Raw genomic sequence first — 27160 nt, 5'->3', positions numbered from 1 at the left:
ACAATGGACAAAACACAAAACAAATCTATTTAACAATGGACAAAACAAATATATTTAACAGTAACAATTGACAAAACTAATCTATTTAACAGTTAACAATGGACACAAGTAATCTATTAAACAAAAGACAAAACAAATTTATTTAACAATAGACATAACAATTCTTTTTAAAATGTGAGAAAACAAATCTATTGAACAATGGGCAAAACAATTCTATTAAAAAATGGGACAAAATTACTCTATTTAACAATGGATAAACAAACCTATCAAATATTGGATGAAACGCACTATGAAAGATAAAAATATATTAAACAGTAGACGATATGACATCATCATCATCATCATCATCATTCACATTACATCAATACCAGTATGATGTGCACACCTACACGCACACATAGACATAGAGGGAGGGAGGGAGGGAGAGAATGTTTGGACTTCCCATAACAAATGAGTGATAGTATCAGTTTCAGAGTTACAAAATACACCAAGAGGGGAGATAACTAGCCCCATTTTGATTAAAAATGAGTTCGTTACTAAATTATGATACTAAGTATTTGAACCACTGGTGTTTTATATTATTTGTTACTCGAAATAGCATAGTGTTGTATTTATTTCAGGTTAAATTGTCAATGTCTTTGAACACACTGTTCCACTTTTTGGTGCCATGTGGAATCACATCTGATTTACTTAAAATATTATATTTGGAAATCCAGGCTTACCGAGGGTTAAACACCAATTCGAAAATGCCGATGGCGGGGTTTCTCTCCTTGGCCTGACAGTCAAGAGTAGTTTCCCTCCATACCAATAACCGGGATTGGCTTAAAAAATGCATTGCAATTTCCGCATCGGGGCACCGTATCGGGGTATTCCCGATTTCGTGACGTCGTGGGATGTAAGATAGACATTCCTCACAACCCTTTCTTACCCTGGATAGGTCTGTAATACACACACTGTAAAGATAGAAAATGACGTCAAAAGTGATAACATCACACAATTCAAAGTTCTGCTCTAAACAATGCGCCATAATGAATACGTACATGGTTGAATGTTTTCAATATGTTATTTTTGATGACGTATTTTACAGATATGGCTGGCAATACAATACTGAAATTGGAAGAATTAAACCTTCGATATTTACAGTTGTTCTGTATTGCCACTATTTATGATCTACCAAACTCAGTTATGATTCATGAAGACTATAAATCTGGAATGGTCATCATGACGTCATTGACGCTGAAGGGATAACGAAACCATCATTCGAGCTCGGAATTGATAAAACTGGCAAAATATCAGCAAAGGACCTTTTAATTACAGGCCCATGAGAGAGTATAAACGACAAAGCACACTAAATCAAAAACATGAACATAATCGTGCCCAATAAGATTGCCAAGGTGGGCATAAAACTTTTCCATAATTGTCATCAACCTGCGTCCTTCTCAACAATGTATTGTAAGCTCGTCTGTCACCAACCTGCGTCCTTTACAACACTGTACTGTAAGTTCGTCTGTCAGCAGTCAACATCTACCAACTAAATTATTCGGAACAAGCTCTTGAATACCGAATATTTTGAGAAAGTGGCTGCTATCAAGAAAGGAAAAGTTCACAATAACAAAAACGAGAACGTCCCGATCATCCTACAGTTCAGTGGTTAGTCGTCCCTTCTGATAATGTTGTAAGAAAAAAAGAGGCGCGTTATTCGAAATTTTCTGCAATCCTGTCCAGAAATATAGGACAATGGAGTCCATGCTTAATTACACTGACGCGGTGACTCTCATAGGCTACGTTGTCGTACATAAAATGTATTGTTCCATCAGCAGACCAAAGTACTACGTCTCGTAACAGAGTTTAGTCAACAGAGCTAATAATATAAGTTCTAGAGCACTTGGTCTTTTTTTCTTCGTAGTAGACAGGAAAAGTTCCTCATTAAGCTAAGTCAGCTATGATTCTTTTGAGAAAGTTCCAATCGGCGACCTCCTGAGTTCTCACCCGATACTGATAAACGATTCATGTAGGGAATTAGAATAAAGATATACAAAACAAAGCACAACTTAAACGTCGACTGGAAACGTCCAGCGAAGAGAGACACAAAATACTGACTTTGAGCGCCCACACAGTGACGGACTTACTATACCCATTAAGTGTCAAGATCCGTATCACGAAAAAAATATAGTGCATAATCATTCCGTTAAACAAATTAATAATATCCCTGTTTTGCTTATTTTGCATTGCTTTCCGATAATAATTCACAGAAGTGCATATGTAAAAAAATCAAAGTGCATTTCCCCCAAAACATTGACATTTTGTTGGAGTATGCAGGGCTTTACAAGAGTTGTTTCCCTTCCAACATCACAGACCTGCAATACTTATAAAGAAGTTCAATTACGTCCATTAGTTATGCGGATAAAAATCATAGGTTTGGCTTGAAGGATTTACTATATATAACAAGCCAGATAATTGTATTGTGGATCAACACAAATGACAAACGTTATATATATATATATCGACTTTAGGTTTCAGTGACAACACAAATGACTCAAACACTCAATTATCATAGAGTATATTGTTTATGTTTGATCTTACTCATATGTATATATATATATATATATATATACTACCGATCACGCAGCAATAAGGCATTTGTCTTGACCACAACTTGTACATGACGAGTTCCTGAATATACCATATTTCACACTGCCAGTCCCTAACTCTCCTCTAACTTCCCCTGTTAATAATCACGTCACTGTCCCTAAAGCTAGTATATAGCTGTTAATGTTGGTTACGATGAAAGGAAACAGATTTAAATATAAGTGTATCATGTAATACATATGTCAAAACAAGGTTAAACGAACACAAATGTCTGACGTTATATATATATATATACTATACTATTACAGTCATACGTGTTCAAGTTGAATCAGCTCTTAAACAACACTGAAGACTTAAATAAGCTAAGGATATTATTATGTCTGTGTTTAAAAGCAGAAATACGAGTGTTTAATCTCTTACTCATATTTCTTTCATGGGTATGTTTATATCACGTAATTAGACTAAGTCCGTGGTTTTGTTATATTGAAACGATTTCATGTGGGTGGTTGTTGATTTTCTGTTAGTTGAACTCATTGTGAAAGGTAGCTTGCAAATTAGGCTGCCTTTTCTGAATATTTCTGATTCATTGTTGATACTAAATTTTGCGCTGTTTCGTGAATTATATATATGATAAAAAAAATAGCATTCATTTTGTCAATATTCTTTATAAGGCTTGTTTTACGTTCATATAAAATGGAAACTTCTTAAAGATCAGAAAATTATAATTTTAGGACTTCGTCAGAACTTTCCTTAAGTAACTCTTTCCATTTATCTTCTGGTATATATGGAAATAAATCATTCCATGTTTCTTTGAGAAGATACTGGTCTAATAATTCCTTTTATCAAATCAGCAATCAATACATCTCCAGCACACACGCAGGCATACACACATAGGGAGATATTAGTTAGTTGGCATAGAACTTACTAGTAGTAAGTTCCTCAAAATTGATAGAAGAAAAGAGGCCAGAATTGTGTTTTGTGATATTAGTAAGGCCTCTGATAGGGTTTTGCATGATGGACTTGTGTAAAAATTGAAAAATATGGTATTGAAGACAATTTTCTTAATTGGCTTTCTAATTATTTAACTGATAGACAACCAAGAGTAATAATTGATGGGTACAAGTCTTCTTGGCGTACACTTAGCTTACAGCCGGTGTCCCACAGGGCTCAGTCCGCGGGCCATATTTATTTCTTTTATATATAAATGACCTAGAAAAAGAAATTGAGTCAAATGTGAAATGTTTTGCAGATGATATCTCACTGTTTCTACTTATAGAAAATGATAACAATGCGGCTGCTGAAATTTTAAACAACGATCTCCATAGAATATCTATCTGGGCTCATAGATGGGGGATATTATTTAATCCTAGTAAAACAGAAGCTCTTCTTGTATCAAATAAATTAAATGCAGATGAAATGCATCCTGTTCTCACATTTCTTAACAATTTTGTGGTAAATGTAAAACAGCATAAACATCTGGCTATTTGTTTTAACAGCCATGGTTTGTGGTCTGATCACATCAATTTCATATATAATACTACATGTAATAAGATGCATATATTTAGGTCACTCAAACACAAACTTGGTAGAAAATCTCTAGAAATGATATACAAGTCATATATTCGTCCAAATCTTGAGTATGCTAGTGTTGTATGGAATAATTGTAATCAAACTGAATCAGATCTTATTGAATCTATCCAGCTAGATGCTGCTAGAATAGTTACTGGTCTCTGAAGAGGTACTAGTCATGAAATCATCTATAATGAAATTAGATGGGATACTCTTAAGAAATGTAGAAAGGATCAGCAACATATATCGTTTTTTTAAATAATTAACCATGTTAGCCCTAATTATCTTTTTGAAATTGTTGAACCTTATATAGTCAGCAATGAAGCTATGGCCCATCATGTGCGACATCAATGTATATTTAAACCACCAATTTGTAGATCTAATGCATATTTCAACAGTTTCTTTCCTAGCATAATGTCTTGGTGAAATAGACCTGAATGTAACTATTATAATTTGAGATCTATTACTGAACTCAAACAACTTGTTCATCATGCCATACCCCAAAATAATGAAGATATATGTACTAAGATTTTTAAATATGAAGGGACTAGACCTTTAACATAATATTATGTCAACTTCGAAATCGTGCAAGTCAGTTGAACTCTGATCTCTTTAGAGACCATCATAATGATAATCCCTCCTGTATATGTGGTTACAATAATGAAGATGTGAGTCACTCCTTTTTGCATTACCCTAGATATATGACTCAAAGACAAAATATTTTAATATCTCTGTCTCATTTACAGCTTGACACAAACTTAAATTTACGCTTAAACTTGGACCTAAACATTTATGAACATCTAATGTTTAATATTGATATATTGACTAAAGGAAGTAGTTTCCTTAGTAAATATCGTAACTCTGCTATTCGTGTTTGTGTTCAGAGATATATAGAATCAACCAACAGATTTTGAAATATCTTATGTATGCATGTATGTATATGTGTATGTATGTATATGTGTATGTATGTATGTATGTATGTATGTATGTATGTATGTATGTATATGTGTATGTATGCACGCATGTATGTTTGTATGTATGTGTGGGTGCGTGTGTGTGTGTAGGTGTGTGTGTGCGTGCATGCATGCATGCTTGCATGCTTGCATGTATGTATGGGTGTATGTATGTTTGTACATGTATGTATGCATGCATGTGTGTATGTATGGTGTCTCCTGTCCTCATTGACACTGATCTAATTCTTATGTTACTAAAGCATGTTCATTATGTAAATATTCATAGTTAATTATATTGCTATTGTTTGAGATGTATCTCCTGGGAGAGGGCCTGTATAGGCTTTGCCTGTTGCCCAATTCCCATTAAATCTGATTAATTTAATAAAATATTTTGAAATGAAAAAACACACGCAGGCATACACACATAGGGAGATATTAGTCAAGTGGAATAGAACGTACTAGTAGTAAGTTCCTCAAAATTGTATATATATGCTAATTGTATTGATTGTTTAAATTGTATAAGTTATATATCTTCTGTATGTAATGTAAAGCTCTTTAGAGTGACTTAGTTTAGCTAGATAGGGCGATATATCAAATTCTGTATATTATTATTGTTATCATTATTAAAAGAGGGATATATTTAAGCATGTGAATAATATACAATTTTGCAGACCTGGCTGTTGGTTTTGGCACGGAATTAGATTGTTATCTAAGTCCGTGGTTTTGGACGTACGGGTTTCTCACCGAAGAATTCGTCAATGCAAGTGCCTCTTGGGATTATGCATACATGTAAAATGGTAAATATAGAAAGAACGAACAAAAACTCAGACAAATACAGTGACGTGCCATAAGTTTTCACGTTAACTGTAACGTCTTTTTTCCCCATCGGATTCTATGTTAATTTACTTGTTCGTGACGATCGTTTGACATCCTATATATAGTTAAACCTTGATAAAACTTGATATCATATAAGAGAATTATCCAGTGTATCTTGTGGTAATATTCATATCATTATCCGTATCCCTGTTGTTAAGATATTGCCTCTCATCCCAGCATAAAAGTTATAGTTTGACGTCAATCCCATAGACGCAATTTTGTAAAAATGCCCATTACAACTCACATATATATATATAGAAACAAGTTGATGTGATACGGAAAACATATAGGCACATGTCGAGCAATCTTAAAATAGCGCGATGAAGTAAAGCACGGACTGAGATAGATTTTCATACCATTCCGTGATCTAACCGAAAAAGATATGACATTTTTGTGGTCTACAATATATTGTCTTCATTTTAGACTCAAAATATCCCGTGGTGAACCCCTGATCAGATCACGATCAATTACGCGCTTTACAGCGAAGATATTGCGATAGTTTGGCGGATTTGTTTATAAGTGAGCCAGATTCGGTAGGAAGTGAAGGAGGGCAGTGGGTACACTTCTAACGTTGGGAAAGTTATCGTCACAAAGGAAAAGTGGGATTTATTCTTTAGCATGTGAATGAGCAGCACAACGAATCAGGTAACATAGTTTCTGTCATACATACAGTGGAATGTAGCGTGCCTTGTACGTGGTGCTATCGAGACAAGAGAGTTCCCCTTGTGTATTGTGATAGCACTCAATTCATACACTTTCAGCGTTTCTCACAACTTTTTCTGGTTGCGATAAGAATACATTTTGTGTTGAATGTGTTGCTGTTAATTGATGAATTGACAATTGACATTGAAAAGAATTGTCAAATGCGCAAGATAGGTTCTACTATAAACAGTGTAGTATGATCACTGTCTATCCCTCCCCTTCTGAAGCGGAGGGATAGACAGTGCATGCATGTTTCAATTCTGTCAGGGCCTTCTGTAGAACCATGAAAGGATCTTTTTGGCTCCTAAAAAGGAGTTTTGACTCTAAATTTTAAAAACCATATCTATTTGACATATGATTTGACTCTCAAAAAATTCAGAGAAAATTCTTTTCAACTTCTGACATTGATTGTTGTCAAGGGTCGACTGAAAGCACTGGTTGTCAAAAATATACGTTAAAGTCTTCAAGAACCGTTTCTGGGTTACCTCTGTCTATGCTTCTGCACCTGGAAAAGTTTTGAGTATCACCGACTTTTTTTGGGTACCATTTTGTTTTCAAATTGTTTAGCAAATTGAACTGTAGTGACAGTTGGTACTTCTTTATTGTCACGGGAAAGAGAATATTGTGCTTCCACCGACCGGGGATCAAACCCGCAAACCCTAGTTCCTAGTCGGACGCTCTACCACTGAGCTAAAGGGAAAGTCCCTCTAGCTCGAACCAAGGCGACCGTAATCATGTACATTCTGCCACATTATAAACTCAAACTATGTTGGTAGTTCACATTTATGTACCGGTATACAGATTGTTGGTTCATTAATATATATATGATAATTCCAAGTATGTACATTCTTACCTCTTTCATTAAGGGTGCTGATAAGACATTTATAAGTTCTGTGTTTTTATATAAAATATATGACATTAAGATTCATAATTTTTACTTCGTCATTAACAATGGAAAAACAGAAAAATCGAAAGATTATGTGTGTCACATTAGATGGCCCACATTTCAATTATACCCATCCATAACAGTTACATGTACACATTATACATTGTAGTGAGTGATAATATTAAATGGAAAGTATGTATCAAGTTAAACTGCATTTTGCAGATATTGATCCTACAGGAAAAATGTAGTGGATTGATGGTTGATCATGGTTCAAAATGTTTAAAAACTATTTAATTTACTAAAGTGATAATTTAATATTTATGCAAACTCTGTAGTCAAATAGTTTATTAACATCTTATTGGAATTGATATTCATCCTTGATTTCATGAAAGTTTTGAATAAATTGAATATTTCAAAAGAAAATTGAACACAAGACAATATATCTCTGTTTTGTGAGACAACAGTTTTAAAGCTAATTTTGCCAATCCGGTTCTGTGTTAGTAAAATGATTTAGTTAGTGCTGTGTGCGATGTTATATGTACAGTGTATATATCATCTGTCATTGTGACAGTTACACTCTTTCCTTAACCACTGTCATATACCACGCGACTTGTTTACGACTGTAGGTGAAGCCCTCCCTAGTCGATCAACTGTTTTACACACACTGTGTGTGGGAAGGTAATTAGGGCGCAATAAACATGTTGTAATTGTTTCCCGTCTCCGTACAAAGTCGCTCAATTCAACAGTCATACACAGTCAACTCAAATAATTTTATTGATTTATCAATGGAGTAATTATTCATATTTTTCATCAGCAAAGCTTTGTGATTTATCTATAGTTTTAATTTCCATCCTGAGTCATTTAAACATAAAAATGTCTTTACAGGTCTATACGTTTCAATAAGAATATACAAGTTATAAATATTGTAGAAGAGATATATTGCTTATACCAGGGCCCGTATTCGTGAAACCGTTCTCAAGCTCCGAGCATGGATTCTGTGCTCAAACCAACTTTTTTTTACCTTGCTTAAATCATGTCGAACGACCAAAAAGTCAAATGCAGACATTGAAAACAGTATTCAGCTTTAAGTCTCTTCAAAACTTTTCCATATCATGGACAACTTAAGATTTTTTAATTGATTTATAACGGGAACAAGAAATAAGGTTTGCATGAGCACAAAATCCATGCTTGAGCATGAGAACAGTTTCATGAATATATACAGGCCAAAGAGTTTTCTCTTGGGATTTTAACTTTAGAATTGATAAAGAAGGTACAAGGAAAACAATGCCTGTTACGAATAACCCTGTAAGTCGTTATCAGTAATTTACAATTCTGTTTGTAGAACAGATGTCATGTACATGTATGTGACAAGTACATAAATCTGTTACAGACCCATTTCTAAGAAAACAAACAAAAAATGTTACAGAAATTTATAAGGTATAAATAGTCAATTAATTTGAAAGTAGTTTTCCCCTTAAAAAAATCACACCTACACTTCTACAATTGTACGATACCTACGCTACTAGTTCCCTCAATTCTATTATGGATTGGATAATTATATATAATATAACCAGGAAACGGAGTTATTCTTTAATTTGGCGCTCCTTACATACCAGTATATATAGCCAGCTGGCTGATCGTGAATGAGTAAGTAAAAACAGATGCAGGTAAGCTATATTAGGGATTGTCTTAGCTACAACACCATGTATATAGTCTGTGTATGGAGGTTTTCGTCCTATATATATATATTATTTATTGTATTCATCTATAACTCTCAAGTAGTGCTGCTCCATTTTAAATTTGAGATTTTTTTTAGTTTTCTTCGTTTCCCTAACTGGCCTAAGCAGCTTTTCCATTGTGGTGTTTATTAGGTTTTATAATAAGGTCATTTGAGGGCCTGTTCCATCTCGGCCTTGTAGGATTTACAATATCCGAAAAACTGGCGAAAAGGATGAAATAAATGGCACCGAGCATGTAAGCTGTTTTAATCCTGTTCTTGTATTATTAGCTCACCTGGCAGGAAGTGCCAAGTGAGCTTATGCCATGGTGCGTCGTCCGTCCGTCCGTCCGTCCTCGTCCGTCAACTTTTCCTTTAAACAACTTCTTCTGAAGAACGGACGGGCCAAGAGTCATGATATTTGGCTGAAAGCTTCGTTGGTAGGAGCCCTACAAAGTTTGAGAATGAAAATGACCTTGACCTGTTTTCAAGGTCACAGGGGTCAAATATGTCAAAAACTTCAAACGACTTCTTCTGAAGAATTAAAAGGTATATAATCTTCATATTTGGCTGATGGCTTCCTGGGATAGAGCCGAACAAAGTTTGAGAATGAAAATGACCTTGACCTACTTTCAAGGTCACAGGGGTCAAATGTGTCAAACACTTCAAACGACTTCTGAAGAACTGAAAGGTATAGAATCTTTATATTTAGCTGGTGGCTTCCTGGGATAGAGTCCAACAAAGTTTGAGAATGAAAATTAGTTTGACCTACTTTCAAGGTCACAGGGGTCAAATATGTCAAAAACTTCAAACGACTTCTTCTGAAGAATTAATAGGTATAAAATCTTCATATTTGGCTGATGGCTTCCTGGGATAGAGCCCAACAAAGTTTGAGAATGAAAATGACCTTGACCTACTTTCAAGGTCACAGGGGTCAAATGTGTCAAACACTTCAAACGACTTCTTCTGAAGAACTGAAAGGTATAGAATCTTTATATTTGGCTGGTGGCTTCCTGGGATAGAGACCAACAAAGTTTGAGAATGAAAATTAGTTTGACCTACTTTCAAGGTCACAGGGGTCAAATATGTCAAAAACTTCAAACGACTTCTTCTGAAGAATTAAAAGGTATAGAATCTTCATATTTGGCTGATGGCTTCCTTGGATGGAGCCCAACAAAGTTTGAGAATGAAAATTACCTTGACCTTCTTTCAAGGTCACAGGGGTCAAATGTGTCAAACACTTCAAACGACTTCTTCTGAAGAACTGAAAGGTATATAATCTTTATATTTGGCTGGTGGCTTCCTGGGATAGAGACCAACAAAGTTTGAGAATGAAAATTAGTTTGACCTACTTTCAAGGTCACAGGGGTCAAATATGTCAAAAACTTCAAACGACTTCTTCTGAAGAATTAAAAGGTATAGAATCTTCATATTTGGCTGATGGCTTCCTTGGATGGAGCCCAACAAAGTTTGAGAATGAAAATTACCTTGACCTTCTTTCAAGGTCACAGGGGTCAAATGTGTCAAACACTTCAAACGACTTCTTCTGAAGAACTGAAAGGTATATAATCTTTATATTTGGCTGGTGGCTTCCTGGGATAGAGCCCAACAAAGTTTGAGAATGAAAACTAGTTTGACCTACTTTCAAGGTCACAGGGGTCATATATGTCAAAAGCTTCAAATGACTTCTTCTGAAGAACTGAAAGGTATAGAATCTTTATTTTTGATTGATGGCTTCCTTGGATAGAGCCCGACAAAGTTTGAGAATGAAAATGACCTTGACCTTCTTTCAAGGTCACAGGAGTCAAATGTGTCAGACACTTCAAACGACTTCTTCTGAAGAACTGAAAGGTATATAATCTCTATATTTGGCTTGTAGCTTCCTAGGAAAGAGCCGAACAAAGTTTGAGAATGAAAATGACCTTGACCTTCTTTTAAGGTCACATGAGGCAGATATGTCAAACACTTTAAACGACTTCTTCTGAAGAACTGGTAGTTATAAAATCTTAATATTTGGCAGGTGGCTTCCTGGGAAAGAGCCAAACAAAGTTTGCGAATGAAAATGACCTTGACCTACTTTCAAGGTCACAGCGTTCAAATATGTCAAACAGTTCAAACAGCTTCTTCTGAAGAATTAAAAGGCATAAAATTATAATATTTGGCTGGTGACTTCCCGGGATAGAGCTCACCAAAGTTTGCAAATGAAAATGACCTCAACCTACTTTAGAGGTCACAGAGGTCAACAACATTTTAATGGATTTGTTCTTGAGAACTAAAAGGAATGGATTCATAAGATTTGGCTGGTAGCTTTTTGGAATAGAGCTAACCAATTTGAGAAGGAAAATGACATTGACCTACTTACAAGATCACAGGGAAAAATATGTCAAGCAACTTCTGAAGAAGAATCTTTAAAAAGCATAGAATCTTATAATAATATTTTGCTGTTAGTTTCAACAGGTGGAGCCAACAAAGTTTGCGAGGGAAATATTTTTAGTGCAATATAATATTTAATGAGAATATTTTGCTATGACTGCTTAAATATTCAGGTGAGCGATACAGGCCCTCTTGGGCCTCTTGTTATGATTACATGAAGATGCCACTAGGATAAGAAGTTGAAGAGCTTCAATCAACATCCCTAGACAGGAAGGTCTAAGCCAGCACCTAAGTCTATAGTGGTACTTTTTATTATTTTAATAGACAGGAAGGTCTAAGTCAGCATCTAAGTCTATAGTGGTACTTGTAATAAAGCTTAGAGCCCCATTTCACAAACTAGACAGAGGTCTCAGTTTGTTCATACTCATAGTCATCTTTTTGACCTGAAAAGCCCACTAGTAAGGAATGAAACTGGTCGACATTTCTAGTAAACTACAAGAAATACCTGCTCTTAGCCTGTTGTGATTGAATCTATGTGTGACTAAATGTGACCCATTTACTTAATATTAATAGCCTTGCATACTTTCAGGTATCTAGATGAGAGGCAAAGGACCAAATTATTTCATCATTGTAGAAACCATAGTGTTGGATACCTTAATTAAGCTTTCAAATTAATGAAATTATTGTTTATAAGGCACATATTTAAATTGTCTGTCATATTTTTCATTGCCAGGTACAACGCTGTACAGGATGAAGGGGTGTGTTTTATTCTGCGTCACCTTGGTGACCGTTTTTGGAAGTCTGTGTCTTGTGGATGCTTGTAATGAAGCAATATGTGGTCCAATTGTGAGCAAATGCATTCTCATAGATGCATGTTCGTGTGACTTTGGAAACTTTACCAACTCCAGGTGCCTTAAAAACTGTACCGTGTGCCTAGACAGTCTGTTTATGGACTGCTGTGCTTGTGTGGGTAAGTTTGGCGTCGAGGTATTTTTTCCGTCTGTCAGTATACGTACCTCATATAATATGACATACATAACAAGTAGTGGTTGATTGGTCATTAATTAAGTGGTTGCTATTTCCGTAGGTCCGAGCTATCGTTCATGACTTAGGAGTCCGAGCTATCGTTCATAACTTAGGAGTTTAGGGGATTGGCCTAACACAATGAAACCCACTAAATGTGTTCTGTAAACTTCATTGTGTATTTGGATTTTTTTAATTTTTCTTTGTTGGAAAACAAAGAACTAAACTCATAAGTAACATAGATGAGTACATCAGTACATCCATATATAATATGTTCGTACAACAACTTGGTTCGACTTTATATTTAACTTTACCAATTTAGCCATCGATCTTTAAAGCTGGGCCTTTTAGTGCCAAAAAAACCTGCCCCATTCCAAGTGAAAAATGTTGCTATGATTTTCCAAGATATATTCGAAATCTCCCAACATCCAAAACATGTCATACATTGTTATTTCTTGAGGAGCTTGAGCTTGGGCGACACCAATATGTAAAATATATATCACTGTGATATATATTTTTCACTTCAGTTACTAATTAAGACTTTGTACTTAGCTCCAACACTTTTATTAAAATTTAAAATTTGTACAGTATTAATATATTGGCTCCATTTTCATTTAAAGTCTGATGATTGTATGTGATATTTTAAACACGATTTCTGTGTGTTTGTTATATAACATTACACTTCTTGTCGTTACGCAGGGCTATGTAAACCCAAGGATACGGAGGAGGGTATGGATGACTCGAGCTCCGTCGAGGAATTACGGGAGCCACTCCCCGAACTCTTCAATGTCCTTACAGAGGAGGAAGATTTGTTAGCGAGATGGAAATCCTTCACATATCCTGCCTCTGCCGCCAAACCTGGCAAAAATATTCTCCTCATTAAAGGTAAGCCTTGAACAGAGGGCGTTTATACCACAGACACATTTCACATTATACGGTATACATTTTGAGCCGATTTGAATTTTTTTGACACTCTTTTAGAATAGATAATGTGGAGTTAGATTTGGTGTACATTGTAATCACATTTCCTGTACGTCTAAATCTTATTGCCATTGATTACAAATCACCTTGTGCAATCAATCCATCGTACATACTTGTACCGTATTGCATCTATTCAGCACCTGTATTCCAATAATCCTCCACACCCTAATTAAGACAATCATTTTCCTTTTTGTTCCATTTTAAGCCTACTTAAGAATGTTGAAAACATCTATGATAATCACCCACTTACACTGTTCTTTGTGTTTATTAGGATACTCGAAAGAAAGGAGAAATATTTTTAAAATGACATTTAATTTCCTGGATTTTTTCCTTTCTGTTAATTGCTTTCAAAAGACCCACTAGAACATGTTTTTGTATACATGTTGTATTATTGCTAATAATACCCCCTCCGGTTACCATTGGGTGTTAATAATAATCGCCTGGATGATTGATAGAGGTATTATGGTATTAAGTGCACCTGCAGACAACCACTGCAGAGTTCCACCACTCGTGTTACAGACCAGACATTCAAACTGTAATTTTACATGGTAACCTTTACCGTGTAACTTCCGCCTGTCTATATTATTTTAACATCTACCTACATGTACAGCTACAAAATATACTTGTACGACTCTGTTATTTAGTTGGTGCCAACAATTTTAAAATAGAGCCTAAGGGTTTTTCAGCTGTCGGGATATATTTCAGCTACATTCTTTACGGCTCAATTCAATGACATTTAAAAGAAAAAAATCTTCATTATACAAGTATCTACCTGCACTATCTGGTATGTGAGCAAGTTTTACATACAGAGATTCCACATTTGGCACAATCTTTTAGTCTGTTGCCCACTTGTATGCTAACATCTTAAGAGAAGTATTTGTGGTGTAGTCTGTAATATGTAATGGGTTTAGGGTTATTGCTGTTGTTTGATCATGTCCTCAGCAATAACAAGTGTTTGCCTCTCCTGATGCCAAAGGAGAGCTACAACACAAAACTGGGGCTCTGTTTTCTGTCTAGTCTCTTTGTATTGCATTCTAAGGTAGCAGTGTACAGTAAGTAGCCCATGATGGCCATGGGTGATGTTTTTGTAAAATGAATAACCCCCATAATGATAGGTGTATCAAAAAATTTATAAATCAACACTGAAATTGGCGTTTTAATAGACATACTCAAAGTCTGTGTTAAAATCAATCTTTGTTTTGCAGTTTTGTTTTGATGTGGTTACCATGAATTTCATAAGTCAGAAATCCAGGGAAAACTCTTCTTAAAAAAAATCTAAAAAATTATATCTCTTATCCACTATCCATGTATTACCTGAGACATGTATATATATATATATGACCTTTAATTTTAGGATCAGGCCATTTCTACTGTACACTGCTTTCTTATATTGGCATACTTTCTTAGTTTCTATAATAAACCTACCAACTTGGGATATATCAGTCACTATACTACAGGTATCTAATTTGTTTTTTGATTTTTATTCCGTCATCTGATGGTGGGCTATTCAAATCACCCTGCGTCCGTGGTCCGTGGTCCGTGGTCCGTGGTCCGTCCTTCTGTCGTCCGTCCTTAAACAATTCTTGTTATCGGTATTTCTCAAGAAGTACCAAAGGGATCTTTCTCAAATTTTATATGTGGGTTCCCCTTGGTCCTAAGCTGTGCAGGGCAACTTTTGAGACTGATCGGATAAACAACATGGCCGATAGGCAGCCATCTTCGATTTTGATAGTGAAAGTTTGTTATCGTTATTTCTCTGGAAGTACCATAGGGATCTTTCTCAAATGTTATATGTCAGTTTCCCTTGGTCCTTAGCTGTGCAGGGCAACTTTTGAGACTGATCGGATAAACAACATGGCCGACAGGCAGCCATCTTGGATTTTGATAGTGAAAGTTTGTTTTCGCTATTTCTCAAAAAGCCCCAGAGGGATCTTCCTCAAATTAAATATGTAGGTTCCCCTTGGTCCTTAGCTGCGCAGGGCAACTTTTGAGACTGATCAGATAAACAACATGGCCGACAGGCAGCCATCTTGGATTTTGATAGTGAAAGTTTGTTATCAGTATTTCTCAAGAAGTACGGGAGGAATCTTTCTCAAATTTTATATGTAGGTTCCCCTTGTTCCTTGTTGTGCAGCAGTGCCTCGCTCGCCAATGGCGGTCAAAGTCTTGCTCGAGTTACTAAAAGTTGTCAAAAGTGAGGTAGTCACTGGCCCAACAAAAATAGTTTGGGCGACTGATGAAAATTTAATGAATAAAAGGAATTATAGTCCCTTCCACATTAATTGGGGGGCAGTACATTTTTCAGTTGTCACTACTTCGATTTGAATCGAACTGTCTGTGATTAAGAAAATGTGATGATATATTTTCTGATTTTTCGATATAAATACTGCCAGGGTGTCTTCTTTGAGGTGCAAGTTTTGTGTATTTCTTTTTGGGAAGACCTGAATGGAGTGGATCCTGTCAGGTTTTAACTAGGGTTGAAGAATTAAAAATATAATGTTTTAATTTGTTTTACATATTACAAATATTGTAATGTTATATATAATTTAAATGTGCTGAAGCATTGTGTTAAATGCTGTGGAAATATTTCTTCCCAAAATTATTTGGGCATGAGGGATATTTCTCAAATATATGTAGGTTCCCCTTGATCCCTCGTTGTGCATGTTATATTTTGAGACTGATTATAAAAACAAAATGGCTAAAGGAAGAACTAAACAGATCTTTCTCATATTGCAATGATTGATTCTATTTCTTTCACATTAAGTACTGTACTAGTAAATATGTGAAATGACAAACTCACTTTGAAGGTTGGCTTTCATACACATCAGTATTAAGTTTAGATCAAAAGTTATCTCAAGGTGCATTTACTGTTAACATGACTCGATCAAACAAATTAGAGGAAAGAAGAGAAAAGATTGAACTGACTAAGAACTAATGAAGATGGTACAATAGTGGGCGCCAAGATCCCTCTGGGATCTCTTGTTGGAGTAGATATCACAGATACTGGTAGATTGTTCCATATATGCATGCTGCTCTCACGGTGAAAGAGTTCCTTCTTGATGTTGAAGATTGTATGGACAGGCTAGAGTGTCGGGATCCTGGGTCCTAATCCATGCGAGTTTTTACCCCGGTCCTATCATTATTAGTCATGATGTATAAATTCTTCCCAATTTTGTGGCTTAAATTGATTTAATATGAATTGTGTGGTGGTGTGCCTCCTCCATAGGTCCTTACTTTATCTTGTTCCAGATTTTAGGATAAACTTTCTTTGATGTTTTCAAGTTTGATTTGAGTTGATTAGAACTAGAATACCATTGTATCTATATACTGCCTTGCCTCCAGATAGCAAACCCAACGATCCAGTAGTAAATCTGTGTCGATAATACCGCTGGGGCTCTCCCCAAACCCGACACCACACAGGTGTTCAGCACGGCTTACCTGACAATTTTTACCTGTACAGGTGGGGTGAGTTATAATATTGGGTATCCTAAAACGGAAATCGTCAGCCTTGAATGGGCGATCTGACGAAACGTATACCCATGTAATGAAGCTATTTTGTTCGTGTTGTTTCAATATTTTTCAAATTAGTTATAAAGAGTATTTTCTCAAGGTGTGATTTTACCAATGTAAGGAGTATTGAGTGTAGTGTTGAAGGCTGCAGTGACAAACTGATGACAGTACAACTACTCCTTAAGCTATCAGGTCACGGTAGATGCCAATGGACAGTTTGACAATTGGAAAGTATTTGGCTTAATAATTGTAGAAGGAATCAACACATGTTTCAAAATAAACATGCGTTTATAAAACACACAAAGTGAAATAAGAAAAAAACTTATATAACCAACTTATATGAATTGGAAAAAAATGATTTATTTAAACAGGAAAAAGTTGAAAGGGAAAATTCTATCTGTAGAATCTCTGTAACCTTTAACTCATTTACCCCTGAAATTTCATAATGAACTATTCCAACCATTGAATTGGAAGAGTTCAAATGTGTCTTCAGGGGTGAATGAATGAATTGCTTAACTATTGAGTCATATTATATCAATATAGGGGATACAATGCAGAACTTATTGATAAACGTTTTAATAGGAAATTATGAAATATCAAATGAACTGTGATATATATAAATGTCTGCTGGTAGACAGCACCTGTCATGTTAGCTAACCTATAGATGTTTTTCTCTCTGTACACTGAAGCCATGTATTAATTCCTGGTCTAACACTTGTCAGTACATATAATGTGATGGCCTGTGTGCCTGTCACATAAAAGCCAGCTTTATCTACGTAACCACATCTACTGATGTTATCAGGACTAGCTTTAACCACGAACTCAGATTTCCTATAATAATTGAAATCTAGTTTTATATAGAAACAGATTTAATCAGCCAAAAAACCTGGTGTATATTAGATTACAGTGTTGAAGATGTAAATGATTTTAAATTTATTGTAATGTTAAGGTAGCTAGCCCCACATCATTATACATAGTAGATTACAGTGTTGAAGATGTAAATGATTTTGAATTTATTGTAATATTAAGGTAGCTAGCCCCACATCATTATACATAGTAGATTACAGTGTTGAAGATGTAAATGATTTTAAATTTATTGTAATGTTAAGGGAGCTAGCCCCACATCATTATACATAGTAGATTACAGTGTTGAAGATGTAAATTATTTTAAATTTGTTGTAATATTAAGGTAGCTAGCCCCACATAATACATAGTAGATTACAGTGTTGAAGATGTAAATGATTTTAAATTTATTGTAATTTTAAGGTAGCTAGCCCCACATGTTTCAACAGCAACATTTGCTGTTGGTTTTGAGGTCACTGAAGGTCAGATTTACAGAATGAGATCACTTGTTTCTATAAATAGATTATGTACTGCCATTGCTTTTCTAAGAAAATAACGGGTATTTCCTTGGGTGTGAGTGTGTCTGACTGCCTTGCTTTAGTTTGCATTCAATAATTGCTGCAAAAATTATCCACTTTCAACCAAATTTGCTTTGCACATACACAACAGGGCTTAACATCACTGTTCCCAAAACAGGGCACTTTCTAGATAAATATCAATGTAGTTTATACCAAACAATGAATTTCATTTTTTTTTTAATGTTTGTTCAGGTTCTATAAATAGAATGCAAAATACTATCAGGGTCACATTGGCTCTAATGAACAGGTGTTACTGTACCCTGAAAGGGACACTTTGGTATTTTGGCTAGTATTGGGGTATAAACGATCAACATCAGCAGAAAACTATATATAGTTCAAATAGTTTAGAGTTAAAGGGGGTTCTGATTAAATTTCTTCTCCAAACTACGCTATCACAAGGAGGCAAGTACACCAACATACCCTGTCTCCAGCACACATACATGCTTACACAGCACACATGGAGGCACATACTTAAATAACCTTAGCTGTTAATAGGACGTAAAATAAAAAAATAAAAAACTTTTGATAATGTCCAAAACAGGGTTAGATTTCTGTCAAAGTAGAAGGATGCATGATGCAGGACAGTCCATTTTGACCAAAGCAAACTGGTAAATCTTACACTTAAGGTACAGCTTGTCCACACCAGTCCTTAGCATTGGACCTATTACAGCTGTACATTGTCCTCAAAGTGGGGATATAAATGTTGTTGACGTATGTGTCAGATCACACATGTGTGTGATGTTTTTATGGGTCAGATCACACGTGGGCGTGATGTATTTATGTGTCAGATCACACATGTGTGCGATGTATTTATGTGTCAGATCACACATGTGTGTGAGGTATTTATGTGTCAGATCACACCTGTGTGTGATGTATTTATGTGTCAGATCACACCTGTGTGTGATGTATATTTCTGTCAAAGTAGAAGGATGCATGATGCAGGACAGTCCATTTTGACCAAAGCAAACTGGTAAATCTTACACTTAAGGAACAGCTTGTCCACACCAGTCCTTAGCATTGGACCTATTACAGCTGTACATTGTCCTCAAAGTGGGGATATAAATGTTGTTGACGTATGTGTCAGATCACACATGTGTGTGATGTATTTAAGGGTCAGATCACACATGTGTGTGATGTATCTATGGGTCAGATCACACCTGTGTGTGATGTATTTATGTGACAGATCACACGTGTGTGTGATGTTTTTATGGGTCAGATCACACATGTGTGTGATGCATTTATGGGTCAGATCACACATGTGTGTGAGGTATTTATGTGTCAGATCACACATGTGTGTGATGTTTTTATGGGTCAGATCGCACCTGTGTGTGATGTATTTATGTGTCAGATCACGCATGTGTGTGAGGTATTTATGTGTCAGATCACACATGTGTGTGATGCATTTATGGGTCAGATCACACATGTGTGCGATGTATTTATGTGTCAGATCACACATGTGTGTGAGGTATTTATGTGTCAGATCACACATGTGTGCGATGTATTTATGGGTCAGATCACACATGTGTGGGATGTATTTATGGGTCAGATCACACGTGTGTATGATGTATTTATGGGTCAGATCACACATTTGTGTGATGTATTTATGTGTCAGATCACACATGTGTGTGAGGTATTTATGTGTCAGATCACACCTGTGTGTGATGTATTTATGTGTCATATCACACGTGTGTGTGATGTTTTTATGGGTCAGATCACACATGTGTGTGAGGTATTTATGTGTCAGATCACACATGTGTGCGATGTATTTATGGGTCAGATCACACATGTGTGTGATGCATTTATGGGTCAGATCACACATGTGTGCGATGTATTTATGTGTCAGATCACACATGTGTGTGATGCATTTATGGGTCAGATCACACATGTGTGTGCTGTATTTATGTGTCAGATCACACGTGTGTGGGATGTATTTATGGGTCAGATCACACATGTGTGCGATGTATTTATGTGTCAGATCACACATGTGTGATGTATTTATGGGTCAGATCACACATGTGAGTGATGTATTTATGGGTCAGATCACACATGTGAGTGATGTATTTATGGGTCAGATCACACATTTGTGTGATGTATTTATGTGTCAGATCACACATGTGTGCGATGTATTTATGTGTCAGATCACACATGTGTGTGATGCATTTATGGGTCAGATCACACATGTGTGTGCTGTATTTATGTGTCAGATCACACGTGTGTGGGATGTATTTATGGGTCAGATCACACATGTGTGCGATGTATTTATGTGTCAGATCACACATGTGTGTGAGGTATTTATGTGTCAGATCACACCTGTGTGTGATGTATATTTCTGTCAAAGTAGAAGGATGCATGATGCAGGACAGTCCATTTTGACCAAAGCAAACTGGTAAATCTTACACTTAAGGTACAGCTTGTCCACACCAGTCCTTAGCATGGGACCTATTACAGCTGTACATTGTCCTCAAAGTGGGGATATAAATGTTGTTGACGTATGTGTCAGATCACACATGTGTGTGATGTTTTTATGGGTCAGATCACACCTGTGTGTGATGTATTTATGTGTCAGATCACACGTGTGTGTGATGTTTTTATGGGTCAGATCACACGTGTGTGTGATGTATTTATGTGTCAGATCACACATGTGTGTGATGTATTTATGGGTCAGATCACACATGTGTGTGATGTATTTATGTGTCAGATTACACACGTGTGTGATGTATTTATGGGTCAGATCACACGTGTGTGTGATGTATTTATGGGTCAGATCACGCAGGTGTATGATGTATTTATGTGTCAGATTACACCCGTGTGTGATGTATTTATGGGTCAGATCACACATGTGTGTGATGTATATATGGGTCAGATCACGCAGGTGTATGATGTATTTATGTGTCAGATCACACATGTGTGATCTGACCGATAAATACATCACACTCATGTGTGATCTGACCGATAAATACATCACACACGGGTGTAATCTGACACAAAAATACATCACACACGGGTGTAATCTGACACATAAATTTTACAATTCAAATGAACAAATCAACATGCAGGTCCACATGCCTTGTTCTCAAAAGCACCCATAAATACCTCACACACATGCGTGCTCTGACCCATAAATACATCCCCCACATGTGTGATCTGAACCCTAAATACATCACACACCTGCGTGATCTGACGCATATATACATCACACTCTTGTGTTATCTGACCCATAAATACATGACACACACGTGTGATCTGACCATAAATACATCACTGCCATGATTAGCTGCCCTCCTTTATCATAGTACTTAATAGCTTATGTGTGTGATGTATTCATGGGTCAGATCACAAATAGGCGTGATGTATTTATGTGTCAGATTCCACACGTGTGTGATGTATTTATAGGTCAGATCACACATTTGTGTGATGTATTTATCGGTCAGATAACACATGTGTGTGATGCATTTATGTGTCAGATTCCACACGTGTGTGATGAATTTATGGGTCAGATCAAACATGTGTATGATGTCTTTATGGGTCAGATCAAACATGTGTATGATGTCTTTATGGGTCAGATCAAACATGTGTGTGATGTCTTTATGTGTCAGATCATGCATGTCTGTGATGTATTTATGTGTCAGATCACACATGTGTGTGAGGTATTTATGGGTGCTTTTTAGAACAAGGCATGTGGACCTGCATGTTGATTTGTTCATTTGAATTGTAAATAAATAAATAGTGGGATGTATTTATGGGTCAGATCACACATGTGTATGATGTATTTATGGGTCCGATCACACATGTGTGTGAGGTATTTATGGGAGCTTTTTAGAACAAGGTATGTGGACCTGCATGTTGATTTGTTCATTTCAATTGTAAATAAATAAATAAATTTAAATGGAAAAAAATGAGAAAGGGAATTATTACAGTTTTATGTGAAGACTTACATAAATTTTTCAGGATCAATGGGCCAGAAATTTTAATATTATAAATGCCTTTAAAAAAAAAAAATCTTTAATGTCAAACAGCTTTCATCTTTGTTGAAATCTTAACTTGACAGCCAAACAATAAAAGGTAAAATATTATGAATGAGACTTTTAAACTTTGAAAAGAAGTTTTTCAAGTCAAACACCCCTAATCTAATGGAGGAAAGAACAGTTGATTTCAGCAGTGATAACTGCTGGAAAAGATTTTAATCTCTAAACTAAAAAACAGCTTTTTCTTCCCCCTAATTCCCAGATACATTATGTAACTACATTTTTGACAATAGTTCGAGTGATAGTGGTGTTGGTAAAGGCAGTGAGCTTGTCTATAAGGATGGAAAGTTTGGCTTCACTCCAGATACTGGTAGACACAGGTGGGTAGACCTGGACTCCCATCTCGAGGCTCCCCATGGGGGAACCTCACAAAATTATTTTGTAAAACGTCTCGCTGTAAAATATGCAATGTTAATTGAAATATTCACCTAAACATTACATTGACATCAATCCACAATGGCAACTAAAATAAAGGAATAACAGTGTATTGTCTTACGTCCAAAAAGATCAAAGTGACAAGTTGAATAACATATATATTAAAGGAATAGCTAGGATTATGTTTTGGGTCATATAATACTAGTAATAATACCAAAATAAATTATGCATTTTGCATAAATTTGCAGAGCAGTTTGATTTATGCACATTTTAAAGTGCACATTTTTTTCAGTAATTCAATTAAACCATATAACCCCAAAAATAATCCTGGTTATTCTTATTATTTAAAAAGACGAACAACACATTTTCGTCGATGGTTAAAACAAAAACAAAACAAAAAACAGGAATATGTTTTGGGTTCTGTAATTTCATAGCAGAGCTAGAGTTCCAAATCTGGTGCCAAACACTGCGATATACACACTATCTCCCCCCCCCCCCCCCCCTCCTCTTCCCCCCTTCACACAGGTGTCTGGGACCATGAATTGTATTGAACACCTTTGTGCATTGTTAAGGAGACAAGTTAAGTCCCAAGAGGTTTTCTAGTTTGTGCAGGTGTTAGTTGTTTACAGCTATTTACATTTTAACTACATCAGACTGTTATAGACGACATGTGTGTGCACTTATATAGATTACACTGACAGGCCATGTATCTCCCCACCACCTCTAAAGTACGCTATATTACACTGGCAGGCCATGTATCTCCCCACCACCACTAAAGTACGCTATATTACCCTGACAGGCCATGTATCTCCCCTCCACCTCTAAAGTTCGCTATATTACACTGACAGCCCATGTATCTCCCCACCACCTCGAAAGTACGCTATATTACCCTGACAGGCCATGTATCTCCCCTCCACCTCTAAAGTTCGCTATATTACACTGGCAGGCCATGTATCTCCCCACCACCTCTAAAGTATGAACAGGTTCATAAATACCGTCAGTCCGCTTATAGGACATATTCACTCATTCAGGGACAGCTTGGGTACAGACTTATTAATTCGTCAAATTTTTTAACTGTGACCTTTTTAAGACGAGTTGAATAATACATAATAATGAGACAGGTGAATCAGTTTAGAGATAGGTTTTGTCATCAGATAATTGTTAACACAAATGTACAGGAAGTGATGATAGGCTGTATGGCTAGAGTTTGTTGGTGAGTCTACTAATTAGTTGATACAAAACCAATAGTTTGTATTATTTTTCTCAATGTTCATGTACTAATATTTTTAAGACATGATTTATAACATCCTACCTTTAATATATAAGACACTTTAAAGTCATTGTACTTAATTGCTTACCTGGTTCAGATGGACAAGGGCAGCTAATCATGGCATCCCTCCTTTATCATAGTACTTAATAGCTTACCTGGTTCAATGGACAAGGGCAGCTAATCATGGCATCCCTCCTTTATCATAGTACTTAATAGCTTACCTGGTTCAATGGACAAGGGCAGCTAATCATGGCATCCCTAATTTATCATAGTACTTAATAGCTTACCTGGTTCAATGGACAAGGGCAGCTAATCATGGCATCCTTCCTTTATCATAGTACTTAATAGCTTAGCTGGCCCAATGGACAAGGGCAGCTAATCATGGCATCCCTCCTTTATCATAGTACTTAATAGCTTCCCTGGTTCAATGGACAAGGGCAGCTAATCATGGCATCCTTCCTTTATCATAGTACTTAATAGCTTAGCTGGTTCAATGGACAAGGGCAGCTAATCATGGTATCCCTTCTTTATCATAGTACTTAATAGCTTAGCTGGTCCACTGGACAAGGGCAGCTAATCATGGCATCCCTCCTTTATCATAGTACTTAATAGCTTAGCTGGTTCAATGGACAAGGGCAGCTAATCATGGTATCCCTTCTTTATCATAGTACTTAATAGCTTACCTGGTCCAATGGACAAGGGCAGCTAATCATGGAATCCCTTCTTCATCAACAGTATCTTTGACAAGTTCTTCATATGAACTGCTGAACAGAATTTCATCAAAGTTGACAGGAAACATGATTAGGAGAGTGAGATTCAAACTGGTACAGATAAAGGAGCAGACGGTCAACAAGAGGTCAATTACTGGACTGTATTGTTTTAAGGAAATTCTTCTCTGATTTATATTGGTGTCATGGCAACCGACTTAATTAGTTTAGGAGTTGAAGGTATATATATGTCTTCCCTTAAAAATGATGATAGGATATATAGCAATCACACAAAAGTTCCAACATGGTATGTTGTGAGTTACTCTAGGGAAGAGAATGAATTCCTAATGTCAAGGTCACTGAAAATAGAAAGTCTAATAACAATGCTAACTTCAGAAAAAATTATTGCACAAATCTCAAATTAGATTCACTACATGTATGTGTGAGTTCCTCTAGGATAAGAAACCCTATATTAAATATGCCATTGATGTTCTTCATTTCCAACCCTGGTTTACTTTCATTTATCTGCTTAATGTTCAGCATTTAGGGGAAAGGCAATAATTGGTTCACCCGTTGTCAGTATAATGTGACCGGGCAGAATGCTATGCTGGGTGCCTAAAGCTTCAGCATGGTATTTCAGTGAGATAGCACTATATATAAAGTCCGCAACAGATCCGTGCTATCACAAAACAAGGAGGCAAGAACACCAACATACCCTGTCTCCTGTATACACACACGCAAGCACACATACACTACACACCTGGAGGCATGTCCTCAAATGACCTTAGCTGTTGATAGGACGTTAAACAAAATTAAACCAAACCAAACATTTTATCTGAATGTATTGTAGCATGAACTGATGTGATCTGCTGATGTTGGAAACTGTTACACCAATATACACACTGGCCATATCAGCAGATGATCAGGGTACCCGCCTACATCTGTTCCCTGTGGGATTCAGGGCTTTATAAGTTAATTTTAAAACTCTGTAGCAACTTAATTTGATGTTTGGATTGTTTTTGAAGTTTAAAGAATTACACAGGTTTATCTGTGAATTAGAACATTAGAAAAAATAAGAAATGCCATATTTACATATAGAAATAAGATCTCTGGGTTTTGTGTTTTATCTTGTAATTTAAGTTTTAAACTGTAATAACAGCATCACATAAATGTTTGATATGTAAGATGTGTGATATCACCTATTATGACGTCACAAGTAACCAAACAATGGCGGTATGATTCCCATTAAGCACCAAGAACTCGGACATTTTTTCTGTAGAAGACAACAGCTATATGAATTTTTCCAAACAATTACCAGCAGACTAAAGCAATAAACAAAATCTGTGTATATAATAAGAAATGAAATTTCCATATTTGTGATCTTAATGACTTTAAAAAATTTCATTAAAATCAATTAACAATTTGAATGTTGGACACATTTTTGGACCAACAGTGTTAACACAGAGATTGCATAGAATTTCGTTTCTATAAAATGAGCTACATATGTGGTTCTCAAATTGCTGTTCATTATTTGTTGACCATTCAAACTTAGAAACCATCAGGCTATCAAAAACTGGACACAGTAATTATCCTTTGATGGTATTGCTATAGCGTGGATCTGACGCCGACCAGAGAGTGTTACCTCATTTAAATATTGAGCAGAAGGCAGGCACACAGTAGTCGGCTGACTTTGGGGGAAAGCACCACTGAACTATTTTGACAATAAAGAATCGGTCAGCGAGATTTGTTAGCATATATATACCTTATTATTTGCAAACAGAGTTTTCACAGAAAAATAAATCTCATCTCTCTAACGTGTATGGTAAATATGTTGTAAAAGGTTTTAATTTCATCACGTCGCCTTTTCCACATTGCGGCATCAGACTTTTCACAAAGGACCTGTTACAGGAACAAAAGAATTTTGCCCACAAAGCAATTTAACCATTACTGGGTTATATTTGTAGCTCCCTAAGACACGACCCATGAGATATTTTTAAAAAATGAAAAAGGTCCCCAGGGCCTGTGCTATGAACTATTTAGTGATGCCTTCCAAAGGTGTACGACAGGGTTCACTTTTTTGTCCAAAAAACTATCAAAACAATGTTTTACGCTATCAAATAATATTATATTATTTAAAGTAGGATCTGCTGCAAATTATGAACTCAAATATGTTACAAAAAATT

At 36.0% G+C, this 27160-nt stretch overlaps 1 protein-coding gene across 1 annotated transcript in view; it reads left to right on the top strand.

Annotated features, from left to right (window-relative positions):
• Positions 1-6435: 6435 nt before the first annotated feature.
• The window catches only part of LOC110448188 (twisted gastrulation protein homolog 1-A-like), a 28292-nt gene continuing 7567 nt past the window's right edge, over positions 6436-27160 (top strand). The window contains exons 1-3 of the mRNA XM_021494307.1: positions 6436-6632; positions 12399-12635; positions 13388-13573. Coding sequence (XP_021349982.1) covers positions 12416-12635; positions 13388-13573 — 406 coding nt within the window. The 5' untranslated portion in view covers positions 6436-6632; positions 12399-12415. The remainder of the gene's footprint in view (positions 6633-12398; positions 12636-13387; positions 13574-27160) is intronic.

Source organism: Mizuhopecten yessoensis, unplaced genomic scaffold (assembly GCF_002113885.1).
Source record: "Mizuhopecten yessoensis strain PY_sf001 unplaced genomic scaffold, ASM211388v2 scaffold3901, whole genome shotgun sequence".
NCBI lineage: Eukaryota > Metazoa > Mollusca > Bivalvia > Pectinida > Pectinidae > Mizuhopecten > Mizuhopecten yessoensis.
Note: the sequence above shows the minus strand (reverse complement) of the source record. Positions and strands in the feature narration are given on the sequence as shown.